We start from the raw sequence: 12,754 nt of genomic DNA, 5'->3' as shown, positions 1-12,754 counted from the left end.
CTGTGCAAGGGCAGCAAGTGCTCTTAACCACTGAGCCATCTCTCCAGACCCCGAGATCTGAGGCTTCTGCCTCAAAAGACACACTGTGTTGGTGGCAGAGGTTAGGAGAAAGGAGCTTTTTTTTTTTTTGGGGGGGGGGGGGGGCGCTGCAAGAGCCAAGGGAGAAGCAAGACCTGGCGTGGAGGGACTTGTCAGGCCACTCACTTGAAGGGCGCTTCAGCCACAGCCTTCGTAAACGCACAGGCGAAGTCAGCCAGCTCTTTCCAGCTCTGCACGATCCGGGCCTGGGTTTCTGTATACAGCTGCAGCTCCACCAAGGCCTAGAAACCCAAAGGTGACAGTGGACTGGAAGAGTGGAGAGTCATCTTCTCAATGTTCGCTGAAGCTACACTCAGCCTCTCGGCTCCATTTATCCCCTCTCTCACTCAGTCCAAGGTTGAAAGCAGCGCTAGCGTGACTTTTACTCACTCAGGTGGAAACCTGGTTAGATAACCAGTGAGTGCTCACCCAAGCCAGGCAACATGGAGTTCTTACCTCCTCCATGACTAATCTGGACACCATGAGCCTTGCGCAAGACTCTTGTCTCTTCTGCTGCTTCTCTCTGGCCTGTTTATTTGCCATTCCTGATTTCCTTCTCCTCGGAGGATTCTGAGCTCTGGAGGAGAGGAGATCAGAACAGCCCCACACTGAGCGCAGGCACAAGTGTTGCAGGCCGATCGACCAGCATATCCCATGGCTTGTCAGGGACACCATCTTGCAGAATGCCTTGGGGCCAGGGTGAATAAGCTCCCCCTGAGAACTTGTGAGCTGTCCCTTTAAGGCCTCTATCTTTAGGGCATGTCCATACCTGAAGCACTTCTCCTGGTCCACAATCACCAGTGACAGGGCTTTTCCTGTCCTTGCTGTGGCATCAGTTACAAAGCCCTGCAGTGTCTCCTTCCCGTTCTCAGTGCTGCCAGGACTTCCCTGCATGAAATGGCAGAAAGGGCATTAACACTGGTTCCTCAGGTAGAGGCTGGCTCCCTTCCATGCCTCAGTCCTACCTCCTGGCCCCACACACCTGCTTTAAGTTGTAGACCATGGACATGAAGTCCTCTGCGGGGAGCAACACCAGGATCGTCGGCTCTTCTACCCAGTCTTCTCCATCCTGCCAAAGCCCCCGAACGCAGCACAGGGAAGGAGGTCAGTGGGTGTGGTTCCTGGGGGCGGGCTGGATCTTCTGGGTAAATGGCCCTATGTAATATCTTGTCCTTCTTGAATGAAGTCATGGTGGCAACAAAAGCCACCTGTCACCCCTGTCTCTCCCCCTTCAACAGCTTGTCCGGTGTTGGTGCATTGCATCTCAGAGACAGAAGATGAACAGGATGGGCAAGATGATTCAGTGGCTAAAAGTACTTGCCCTAAGAGCCTGGTGACCGCTCGGTGGAGATGAGGGAGGGAGGGAGGGAGGGAGGGAGGGACTGGGAGGGAATGAGGGATCAGGGATCGGGACACGGCTGGGATACAGAGTTAATAAAATGTAACTGATAAAAAAAAAAAAAAAAAAAAAAAAAAAAAGAGCCTGGTGACCAGAGTCGGATGCCTGGATTCCATATAAAGGTGGAAGGAGGAAAGTGATGCCACAACTTGTCCTCTGACTTCCATGCACGCACCATGGTGCACACACATATACATGGTGCACAATGATTTTTTTTTTTAAGTTAGGAGGTAATGGCAACAACCATCAATTCGAGGAGGCATAGCTGGGCAGCTCTCTGTGAGTTCAAGGCCAGCCTGGCATAGAGAGAGTTCCAGGGCAACCAGGGCTACATAGAGACCCCTGTATAAATTGACAGACAGACATATTGAAAAAACCAAGAAAGGATCTCCAGGCATGGTGGTGAACACCTTTAATCTCAGCAGTTGGGAGGCAGAAGTAGATGGATCTGAGTTGGAGGCAAGCCAGGGCTACATAGAGAGAACCTTGTCTTTAAAAACAACAACCACAAAAATCGTGTTTGGTATATAGTGTAACAGTGTTTGCCTAGCATACAAGGACCTGAGGTCCATTGCCAACACCACAAGGAAGAAAAGATAAGAAATCATCAGAGCGAGGGCTCAGTCAAAGCCAAGGTGTTTCAGGGCCAAGCACCCGCAGCAACAGAGTTCTGAAAAATGGCTGGGAGGGACACTTGTGTTATTTTCTCATGGTCCCTACAGCTCTATGCAAGATTCCTAATACAACAAGGCGCAGGAAATGGATTTCTGGGGTCAAGCTCCAGCTGTGACCCTGAGCCAGACATTCAGCTTTTTTCTACCTGTGAAGTGTAGGGATAACACTCTTCAGGGCAGCTGTGACAGGAACATGAGAAAACTGTGCAGCATCTTCAAAGACAAACTGCTCCAAGAGTAGAGGGGGTTTGGTCGGGTTTTTTTTGAGGCATGGTCTCACTATGTGGTGAGATCACTAATCTGATCCCTCTCTATAAACCAGGGTGGTTCCAAACTGACAGAGATCCACCTGCTTCTGCCTCTCAAGTGCTGGGCTTCAAGGCGTATGCCACCATGCCCAGCCATGAATATAGCTTTGCTAATAACACAAGTTAACTGTGTGTGTGTGACTGTCCTAAGTTATTGAGAAAGTTATGAGGACCGAACGAGAGAAAAACAAGCATCTTAATGCTTCATTCTAAACTCATGAAGGGCAGAGTGGCTGGACTCACAGACAGAAGGAATGGTGGGAAGTTAGTACAGTGACGTAGGGAGCTCAGGCTGGAGGATGGGCATGTGCCATGAGCCTACCAGGTGCCAGTGCCAGATTACCTCATTCAGACCCTCCAACAGGAGAGAGAGGTTACCTGCATTCTCTACAACAGGCAACTGAAACGCAAAGATGCGGAATGACCTGCAGAGCCCAGCAGTCAAGCCAGGAGGCCAGGGCTCAAACACAGCTGCTCCACCCCAAAGACCAGTTAGACACTTAGGAATTTCACACAAATTCTCTTCCCCTGCTCCACTCTGCTTAAGCTGTGTCAAGCCCAGGCCCTTGGGCCCCCAGCTAGGAACCTGAGTGGTAAACTAGAGGGAAAGAAAATGAACTCATGGTGATTGCTTCCTGGGATCACCCAGGATCGCCCATAATAGTGTCACTAGGTGGTCACTATACCTGCAACCCCTCTGTGACAGATCAAACTTCTCTGGATTCTGCTAACCGCTTCCTCTCTTCATCTCTCCAGACTTGGAGACAGTAACAGCTATGACACCGAGTCTCGCCCAGGGGCAATGCAGTCTGTCCTGCCGTGCTAAGGGGATGAAGGGGAAGGAGAGCCTTTGGCCTGAAGCCCGTACCTCTACCAGCTCTGTCCTCCTCTTCCAAGTGATACTTCGAGGTACGGCCTGTGCTTCGATCACACACCTGCACTCCATGGACTGCAATGCTCCCAGGAGCTGGCCCCCCCCTTCCATCTGGAGAAGCACTGCAATAGATTAGAAGGGGTTGGTCACAGAGGAGTCCAGGACACGGCCATCTGGGCTCAGGGGGAAGCTGGGATCTGGGAGGACCTGGATCGAGCACCACCACCATGTGCTTCATGCAGTCCTCCGGCCTCTGGGCTTTTAGCCTGCTGACTGCCGCTGCCTTCTTTTTCCTTTCGCTCTGCCTCGGGGCGTTTTCCTTCCTGCTTGCTTGTCTTAGCTGCCAGCCTCCCTGAGAGCCTCTTCTCTGGGCTTTTTGACTGTGCCTGTCTCTCTTCTTGGGTAGGGGGCTGCCGGGGTTTGCTTTGGTTACCAACTCACTGCAGGCAGACTGGTAGGCTGGAGGCTGGAGGCACTGACTGTCTAAGATAGAGTCCTCGTCATTTGCTGGACTCTCCTCTAAGGCGCCGCGGAGAGGAACATCAGGGATCTTTGGAAATAGTTGCTTTTCCCAGTCATGTGGTGCGTCTGCATTATTTTGATGATCCAAAACAGTTTTAAGTGGGGAGCGAGAGCGCTCAGGGCTCAGCTGCTTGTTCGTCAAAAACTTCCTTGTTATCCTCTCAGCCAGGGGGACAAATATGTCTTCATCCTCACTGTCACTGCTTAGCACTCTGACTGGCTCCGCTTCTGTAGGAGCTTCAGCTGCATCTGGGACAGAGGGTGGATCTTTCAGGGCTGGGGATGGAGGACAGGAGGCCTCAGAATCTGAGGTGACAACCACTATGTTCTTCTCCCTCTGAGGCAGATTCCTGTCAGCTGAAGATGGTTCCTTCTTCAGAAAGGCAAATGTGGGCAATTCCTCAGAATCACTCTCCATGGAAAGGAGAGAGAGGGATAACTTTCTTAGAGCCATCAACACATTAGAGCTATCAAATTAATTCCTAAAAGGAAAGATGAGACACATATGAGACAGACAGACAAACAGACAGATAAAAAAAAACAAAAACAAGAAGGGATCTCCAGGAATGGTGGTGAACACCTTTAATCTCAAGCTCTTTCACTAGAGGTGTTCATGAGGCCAAGCCTTACGAAGGTAAACATGTTAAGAGAATCAGAGAAATGGGACATGCTCCAACACATTCAATTAGGAACTCAAAATGGCCACCCTGGTACACTAACAAGATTCCAGCTTCAAAACCTTTCTAGGTCATGGTAAGTTATAATCAAGGTGCACGCCTTTAATCCCAGCACTCTGGGAGGCAGAAACTCTGTGAATTTGAGATCAGAGTGGTCTACAAAGTGAGTTCCAGGACAGCCAGAGTTACACAGAGAAACCCTGCCTCAAAACAATAACAACAACGAATTTTGTGTATGTGTGTGGGCATATCCATGCCCCAACCCATATGTGGCAATCAAAGGATTCCTTTTAGGGAGCTGGCTCTTTCCTTCCACAGTGTGAGCCTGAAGATTGAACCCAGGTCACCAGGCTTGGCAGCAGGCACCTTTACCTTTGAGTCATCTCACTGGCCCCTAACATGACATTTAAAAAAAAAAAAAAATCATGCTGGTGCTGGAGAGAGAGCACAGCTGGAGAGTTTGTACTACCCATACAGAGGACCAAGTTCAGTTTCCAGCACCCACATTGGACAGCTTTCACAACTGCCAGTAATTCCAGCTCCTGGAGATCCAATGCCGCCTTCTGGCTTCTACATACACATAAAGAAAAAGGCGGGGGTGGGGGGCTGAAGAGATGGCTCAGAGGTTGAGAACGCTGGCTGTTCTTCCAAAGATCCTGAGTTCAATTCCCAGCAACCACATGGTGGCTCAGAACCATCTATAGTGAGATCTGGTGTCCTCTTCTAGTGTGCAGTTATACATGCATTCAGAATGCTGTAAAAACAATTTATCTTAAAAAATATAAATGAATTTTTTAAATAAGTAAATAAAAACATGAGCTAACTTGGATGGTTCAGCAAGTAAAGTCGCATGTCACCTAGCCTGATAACCTGAGTTCAATTCCCAGAACCTACACAGTGGACAGAGAACTGACTCCCAAAAGATGTTCTCTTATCGTCACATGCACGCCTGCGCACACACCTGCATGTGTTTGTGTGCATACACATACACACTACAAAAAAGAAACCTCTGTAATTCACATAGTGTATATTGTTTAAAAATACAGTTTATTAGTTGGAGTAGTAGCTCAATGGTAGAGTGCTTGCTTTGTATGTATAGAGCAATGAAGGGGTTTAATTCCCAGCCTTGCAATTAATAGCTAAACAAACAAATCACACACAGAGATTAATGGGGTTTAGTATATCTGTGTTGTGTCACCATTACCAGAATGTCTCCATCACCACTAAAAGAAATCCTACATGAACTGGGTATGTTGGTGTATGGCCGCAATCCTATCTTTTGGGAGGCAGAAACAGGAGGATATTTTGAATTCAAGACCAGCCAACAAGACTCTGAGACTGTCTCAAAGGCAAGAGAAATTCTATAACCATTAAAAAAAAAAAGTCATTGCCCATTCTTTCCCTCTTCCGGCACCTAACAACCGAAACAAATTCTATATTTTATATGAGAGCATAGCATGTGCCTTTGGTGACACTTCATTGTGTGGCTATGCCACATTTTGCTTAAGCAGTTATTTTTCCTGATGGACAGTTACTCACTTCCCTTTCTTACCCATTATGAATAACGCTGCTACAGACATCCAGGTACAAATATTCTGAATGGGTATGTTTTCACATAGCTCGTGTGTGTCCACGGAAGCCTGCCTGGAATTGCTGGGTGACATGCAAGCGTTATTCTTTCAACAAATAATTAATGACTGTAGATGTGGCTCGAGACAATGCTTGCAACCTTCCTGGATCCCAGTTTCTTTAACATCACACCGATAACTTAGGTATGTTGGAAATGAAATTGTGCATCTACAACCAGTTCAGCCCAGAATCTGTGTGAAATTGTGCATCTACAACCAGTTCAGCCCAGAATCTGGCTGAGCCTCATCTTGGTGCCTCTCTAGGCTTCGGACGACTCCTGCAGTGGGACAAATGTCCATGCTGGCCGCGCTCCCCCGCCTCGGAGGCCCGCGGGCCAGTGCAGAAGCCCCCAGAGGACCCCAGAAGAACTCTCAACAGACCTGCGATCACCTGCTCCTGCTCCCGCCGCTCTTTGACTTGTACGCAGGACCCGGAAGTAGATCTCCCAGTAGCGGAAGCAGATTTCTCAGCCCGGAAGTGAATGTGAAGCAAGTATGGCGTCGGCAGCGGTTGCCCTTAGTACGCGAGCAGCAGGTAGCTCAGCGCTGTGGCTGTTGCGGGGCGAACTAGCAGGGAAGCTGGGAGATGGATCCCAGGGTAAACTCTGGGCGCGGGAAAGAATCGTGAGACTCGCGACCTTTGGAGGACGAGTGTCACCGGTCACGTGGCACGTGGTGGGCGGTGCTGTGTGGAGGGTGGGTGTGTAAGGATTGAGGGCAAATTGGTGGGTAGTTAGGTCAGATAGCTCATCTCCTCTGGGTTTATGTGGATCCTGTCGTAAATGGAGAAGACTAGGTTCAGAAAAGTTAATCGAGCCATTCAGCAGATATTCGGTACTTAGCTTTTTTCCCTTCCTCCCTATGTATTTTGCGGACTTAGTTCTGGGATATCAGGCTTTTAGATGACCATGGCCAACGCTTAGGTCTAGTGAGACACTGCTCCGAGTATTAGCATAAACGTGCTTTCTAAGCCCTTGTAAATTAAGTAGGTAAGCCAGTAAACCCGTGAGTAACTTAATTGTAATTGTAAGTAGTGGTGTGAAGAGTCTTAGTTTAGGTGGTCAAGGAAATCTCCTGAAGAGATAGAGATTAAGACCTTAAAGAGACAGACCCTAACCCTGTGTAGAGAGAAGGCAAGAAAGTGACTTGACCCCGTTTTACGTTTTGAGGAGCAAATTAAGAGGAGGCAGGCTGCATGCAAATAAATACATGGAAATGAAAATGAAACCAAGTGGGACTAGGAATGATGGTGTCTGTAATTCCTGCACTTAGGAGCCTGAGGCAGGAGGATTTCCTCAGGTCCAAGGCCAGCCTGGGTCACAGTCGAAAAAAACTATAAATAAATAACTAAAATAACCGATATGGCAAGCCAGCTGGGAAAAAAATGGAATAGTAGCCCCTGCTGTAGGATGATTTGGCCAAGATATTACTACTAGTGAACGTGGAGGGTAGTGGATGAATATGATCTCTGTTCTGAAGATAGATTTCACAGGTCTTACTGTGAAGGATGAAGGAAGAGAAGTAACCCGTAGATCTCCTTGTTCCTCACAAGAACAAAGATTTATGATTGAAATAATGTAGGCAAAGCAAAATGTCAGCTGCGCAGAAGTCAGTGAACGAAGCCAGGTAGTGCATGCCTGTAACCTCCTCAGTTTATATGTGAGGGAGAGACTTGACAATTGCAAGTTCAAGGCCTGCCTGGGCTACAAGGGAGAAAAAGAGAGAGAGGGAGAGAGGCGGTTTAAAGTTAGGAAGATTCCATTGCTAGACATTGAACATGTCTCTGTAAGTTTTTTCGTGGTTTCTTTTGTTTGTTTGTTTGTTTTTTGGGGGGTTGTTTGTTTTGTTTTTGTAGTCCTGGCTATCCTGAGCTCACTCTGTAGACCAGGCTGGTCTCAAACTCGGAGATCTTCCTGCCTCCGCCTCCTAAGTGGTGGTATCAAAGGTTTGCATATGGCCACCACGCCCAGCCTTCTCTGTGAGTTCTCATTTCTGGTCTTGTATCTCAGCTACTTTCTGTTTTCATGAGAATTTAAGAAACCTAGGTAACTGGTGCCATGAGCTTATGCACCAAGCACCCATAAAGTGTCTCTAAATATTCTGCCATGATGCTATAACCACGCCTAGAGCCCCAGAAACAGACTGCCAGCTGCCCAATAACTGAATTTTATTTTGTGGGTGTGAATGTTTTGCCCTTGTATATGTATGTGTACCATGGTCAGCAAAGGCCATTGGATCCCCCCAGAACTAGAGTTACAGATGGCTGTGACCCCACTACAAGGAAGTTGGACTAATTCCTCTGCAAGAGCAGTCAGTGCTGTGAACCTCTGTAAAATCCCTCCAGCACCATTAGCATGCATTTTGCACAATGTTCCTTTAAAAGCATTTTCATCTATTTGAGAATTTTATTCATGTATACAGCGTATTTTGACCATCTCTACCTCCCTTCAGCTCCTTCCACATCGTTGTCCCATTTTAAGTAAATGCTTTTTGAGCACTTCGGGATGAGTGGAGAGGTCAGAGTAATGCTGATCTCGGTTGGACATCTGCTTATGGGTTCTGGGAATCAAGGCCCTGTCTGAAATGGCCAGCTGCCATTTGGTGTTCAGTGTGTTTGTGAATGGCTAAGAAAGTGGTAAGTGAGGCTACACCAGAAGCCTGTGTGCATGTCCCATGTTCTGTGCCTTCCCTTGGGCATGAGACTGTGAATCTTTGAAGCAGGCAGCTCCCTGGTGTCCACTTTGTCTGTTTCAGTGATGTTTGTTTCTTGTGTTGGGAGCCAGAGTACATGATATTTTCTTTTCTCCCTATTTATGCTCACTGCCTGCTCTATCTGATACACACAACAACAACAACTCAGACCACTGGGCCAGTTTCAGGGATGAATTGTTCCTGTCCAAGCATTCCCTGAACACCACATACTCAGCATTTCTGTTCCCTTCACACGTCTTTCATTTTTCTCATCTCCCTTGCTGCTTCTCAGCTTAGCAAATGGTCCACAGAGGCAAAGAAAGAAAGTGCACCTTACTGGGGAGCCTCTCTGAACAGTGTTTCTCCTTTCTGTGCACTGACAGCCTTGCTGAGCCCTGTGGCACCTGCAGCTCTTGCAATCAGGTATGCATCCAAGAAGACAGGCGGCAGCTCTAAGAACCTTGGTGGAAGATCACCAGGCAAACGCTTCGGCATCAAGAAAATGGACGGTGAGAGTGTTCCTCCATTTCTATTTTCCAGCTGCATCCTAAGGTGCTGCCCTGCTTTTCCTTTAAGGAGCTGAAAGAACACGCACTTGCCTCGCCCTGACCTTTCTGCAGCCCACCATAGCACCTGGCTTCGCACTTGGCTAAGCATAGTACTTGCCTAGCCATGCAACCAAAAAAAGAGGCTGCTGGATAGGGGTCAGGCACTGTTTACGGAGGACTGTCTTGGACGCATGTCCCAGGAGTGGCTTGGGGGTTGGTGGCTTCCCTTGGATTTCTGTGATTTCTCAGCATTTTGCTGTGCTTCTGTGAACACTGTGCAGTCAGCTCACCTGTGGACTTCTCTTTTAGGTCACTATGTTCATGCTGGCAACATTCTTGGGACTCAGCGTCGTTTTAGATGGCACCCAGGCGCCCATGTGAGTTGCTGTGTGCCCTCTCCCCTCTTCTTTCCTAGGGCAACCTTTTCATGCCCATGTCTTATGTCCTTAGCCCATCCCTGTGAGATGGATGTCATCTCTATTTTATGGTTGAAATGCCAGAGGCTCAGAGAGTAATGGAATCCTAGTTAAAGCTGAGATTTGCCTAGCATTAGATCATAGTATGCCCTGGGCCTCATTTTTCTCTTACATAGAAAATGAAAGTGGGTTTTATAAAATGACATATAGGACAGCTGCAGCTGCCTGAGGACCTAGAAATAATATACTTTAAATACAGTTATCTTCTGGAAGTGGGGTACTTCTTTCAGCGTTTTTATCAATTTGTAATTTTAATAGACATTTCCCCTTTCATGACTCAAAAGGAAGAAATATTTTTATTCTACTAGAATCAGATTCAATAAATACTTTTCCTTCAGTTAAAAACATTACATGGGTGGTGGTGGCGCACACCTTTCATCCCAGCACTCAGGAGGCAGAGGCAGGTGGATCTCTGTGAGTTCGAGGGCAGCCTGCGTCTACAGAGCAAGTTCCAGAACAGTCAGGACTTGACAGAGAAACCCTGTCTGGAAAAACCAAAAAACAGTCAGCCAAACAAAACTCAACATCAAAGGGGCTAGGACATCTCAGCAGTACCTGGGTTCAATTCCTAGCAGCCACATGATGATTCACAGCCACCTGTAATTCCAGTTCTAGGGCATCTGACACCCTCTTCTGTCCTTGATGGTCACAAGCATGCAAGTAGTACACAGACATACGTTCAGGCAGAACACCTATATACATAAAGTAACTATTGTAACCATCAAAGGCAAGCATGGCAGTGCATGCTTTCAACCCAGCACTTACAAGTTAGAGGCAGATCTTTGAGGTCCAGGCCAGCCCCGTCAACATACTGAGGTCCAGGCCAACCAGGATACGTAGTGAGACTCTCTCTCCCATCCCAACCTTCACCATCCCCAAACAAAAAGACATTGGATGTGAATTATTTTTTATTTTGTTTTTTCGAGACACGGTTTCTCTGTATAGTCCTGGCTGTCCTGGACCAGGCTGACCTCAAACTCAGAGATCCACCTGCCTCTGCCTTCCCTAGTGTTCGGATTATAGGCATGCACCACCGTGCTCGGCCTGCTGTTAATTCTTTACTACAGTAATCACAGTCGAAGCTGATGTGTTTGAGCTAAGTATGCTCTAAGTTCTTCACCATCCGTTCATTTATTTAGGTCATCCTGTGATGTAGCAAGTGATGACCCTGTGAAGCACAAGTTTACCCCCATTTTGCAGACACAGGAAAGTAACTTGCCTAAGATCATGTGGTATTTGGCAGTACTAGGATCTGAACCATGTTATTTTGTTGTTTGTCTAGAAAGGGTTTCATTATATTCCCCAGGCTGGCTCCTGCCACAGCCACCAGAGTGCTGGGATTACAGCTGTGTGCCACCACTCTTGGCTTACAGACTTTTAATCAGAGACACCAAATAGTTTTGGACTGGTTGTGTAAGACTTGCCACATCTATTTTTTGTTGTTTGTTTTTGAGAGGACGTCTTGCTGTATTCCACTGGCAGGCCTGGAACTTTCCATGTGTCCCAAGCCGGCCTTAAATTTGCCATGAACTCCTCCCTAAGTCCTGGCAAATATTGCAGACATGCACCATCATGCCTAGTTTGCTTGCTTGTTTGCCTTTTCTCTTTCTTAAAAAACAAAAACAAAAACAAAAACAAAAAAGCTCTATCTGTATGTCTGTGTCTGTGGATGTCCCAGGAGGCCCGAAAAAAAGTGTTGGATTATCTGGAGCTGGAGTTAATAGGCAGTCATGCAGGTGCTGGGAACCCAACTTGGGTTCTCTAGAAGAACAGCAAGTACTTCTAGCCACTGGGTCATCTCTCCAGCCTCTCGAGTTTTGCTGTACATCTAATTTGAAGTGTAAAAGAAATAAACATAGGCAATTTTGAAATCCGTATTAAATACACTACTTAATAAGACACTTGACTTTGTATTATCATCTGAAAAATGGGACTGGAAATGTATCTAATGCACCAGGTAAGAAGTGAGTTATATATGTAAAGGTGTAAAACTACTGAAGCCCAGGACTGAACTGTGAGTGCTTACTGTGTGAGCACTGTGTATTAGTGTTAGCCCAGGTCATTATTATTTCACTAGCATGTGCAGAACCCATACAATCTTGATGTGTATTTTCCGTGGACCCTAAACTTTGTAAGTGCAAACAAAGCCCGCTGTCAGGGGCAGTGATTTGTGGTACCTCTGCGAGCTGGCTTTGGGATTTGGCTCAGTCGACTGTAGCTTCTGCCCAGCTGTGTTGACATTACTGCTGTTACCAGTGTCTGGGATTATTTTCTTTTCCCTCCTCTCTTATGGATTTGAGGGAGCAGAAGCAAAGAAGTGCCAAGCAGTGGAAAACAGAAATCTGAGAGGGACCTCTCAGAGCCTGCCCTTCTGCTCCAGGCTTCAGTCTGAAGGAGAGATCTGGCCTGAGGCCTTGGGGCAGACCACCTGTCCTCTCCCAGCTGACCAGGTCTGTGTGTTGCAGGTGGGACTTGGGAAGAACAAGTGCCTCTATGCCCTGGAGGAGGGGATAGTCCACTACACGAAGGAGGTCTACGTGCCCAATCCCAAAAACTCGGAGGCCGTGGATCTGGTCGCCAGTCTACCCAAGGGTGCTGTGCTCTACAAGACTTTTGTCCACGTGGTTCCTGCCAAACCTGAGGGAACCTTCAAACTGGTAGACATGCTCTGAAGTCCTGGTGAGACCATTGCAAGGAGACTGGAGCCCAGGTCATGGGAGCAAGTGATAGCAGAAGTCAAGTGTCAGGGGAGGACAGGGTCTCCATGGGAGAGGCCTAGTGGGTGGTGACTCCCCGGCAGTCTTCATGCTGTGACGACTGGAAACCCTTTGGTCGCTGTGGCATGAGTATCAATAAACCATCCACCATTTGGGGACAAA

General features: G+C 47.6%; 2 protein-coding genes across 6 annotated transcripts in view; one reads left to right on the top strand and one right to left on the bottom strand.

Moving 5' to 3' along the window:
- Eme1 (essential meiotic structure-specific endonuclease 1) overlaps positions 1-6,666 on the bottom strand; it is a 9,003-nt gene extending 2,337 nt beyond the window's left edge. For 2 of the 3 annotated variants that reach the window (XM_021641626.2, XM_060386906.1), the window contains exons 1-7: positions 6,542-6,666; positions 3,541-4,337; positions 3,328-3,455; positions 1,061-1,147; positions 848-966; positions 535-655; positions 205-320 (exon numbers count right to left, since the gene is read on the bottom strand). In XM_021641626.2, coding sequence (XP_021497301.1) covers positions 205-320; positions 535-655; positions 848-966; positions 1,061-1,147; positions 3,328-3,455; positions 3,541-4,309 — 1,340 coding nt within the window. In that variant the 5' untranslated portion in view covers positions 4,310-4,337; positions 6,542-6,666. The remainder of the gene's footprint in view (positions 1-204; positions 321-534; positions 656-847; positions 967-1,060; positions 1,148-3,327; positions 3,456-3,540; positions 4,338-6,541) is intronic. The other variant, XM_021641627.2, reaches the window with a different exon arrangement.
- Mrpl27 (mitochondrial ribosomal protein L27) lies at positions 6,583-12,754 on the top strand. Of its 3 annotated transcripts, none has more exons than XM_021641630.2 (4): positions 6,583-6,695; positions 9,235-9,360; positions 9,709-9,776; positions 12,341-12,754. In XM_021641630.2, exons 1-4 carry the CDS (start codon positions 6,656-6,658, stop codon positions 12,545-12,547), a joined length of 441 nt encoding a protein of 146 aa, XP_021497305.1. In that variant the 5' UTR covers positions 6,583-6,655; the 3' UTR covers positions 12,548-12,754. The 3 variants fall into 3 exon arrangements, with proteins under 3 accessions (XP_021497305.1, XP_021497304.1, XP_060242891.1); XM_021641629.2 differs by having other exon boundaries at positions 6,643-6,758; XM_060386908.1 differs by lacking the exon at positions 6,583-6,695 and adding an exon at positions 6,878-6,994.

This window comes from Meriones unguiculatus, chromosome 7, assembly GCF_030254825.1.
Source record: "Meriones unguiculatus strain TT.TT164.6M chromosome 7, Bangor_MerUng_6.1, whole genome shotgun sequence".
Classification (NCBI taxonomy): domain Eukaryota; kingdom Metazoa; phylum Chordata; class Mammalia; order Rodentia; family Muridae; genus Meriones; species Meriones unguiculatus.
Note: the sequence above shows the minus strand (reverse complement) of the source record. Positions and strands in the feature narration are given on the sequence as shown.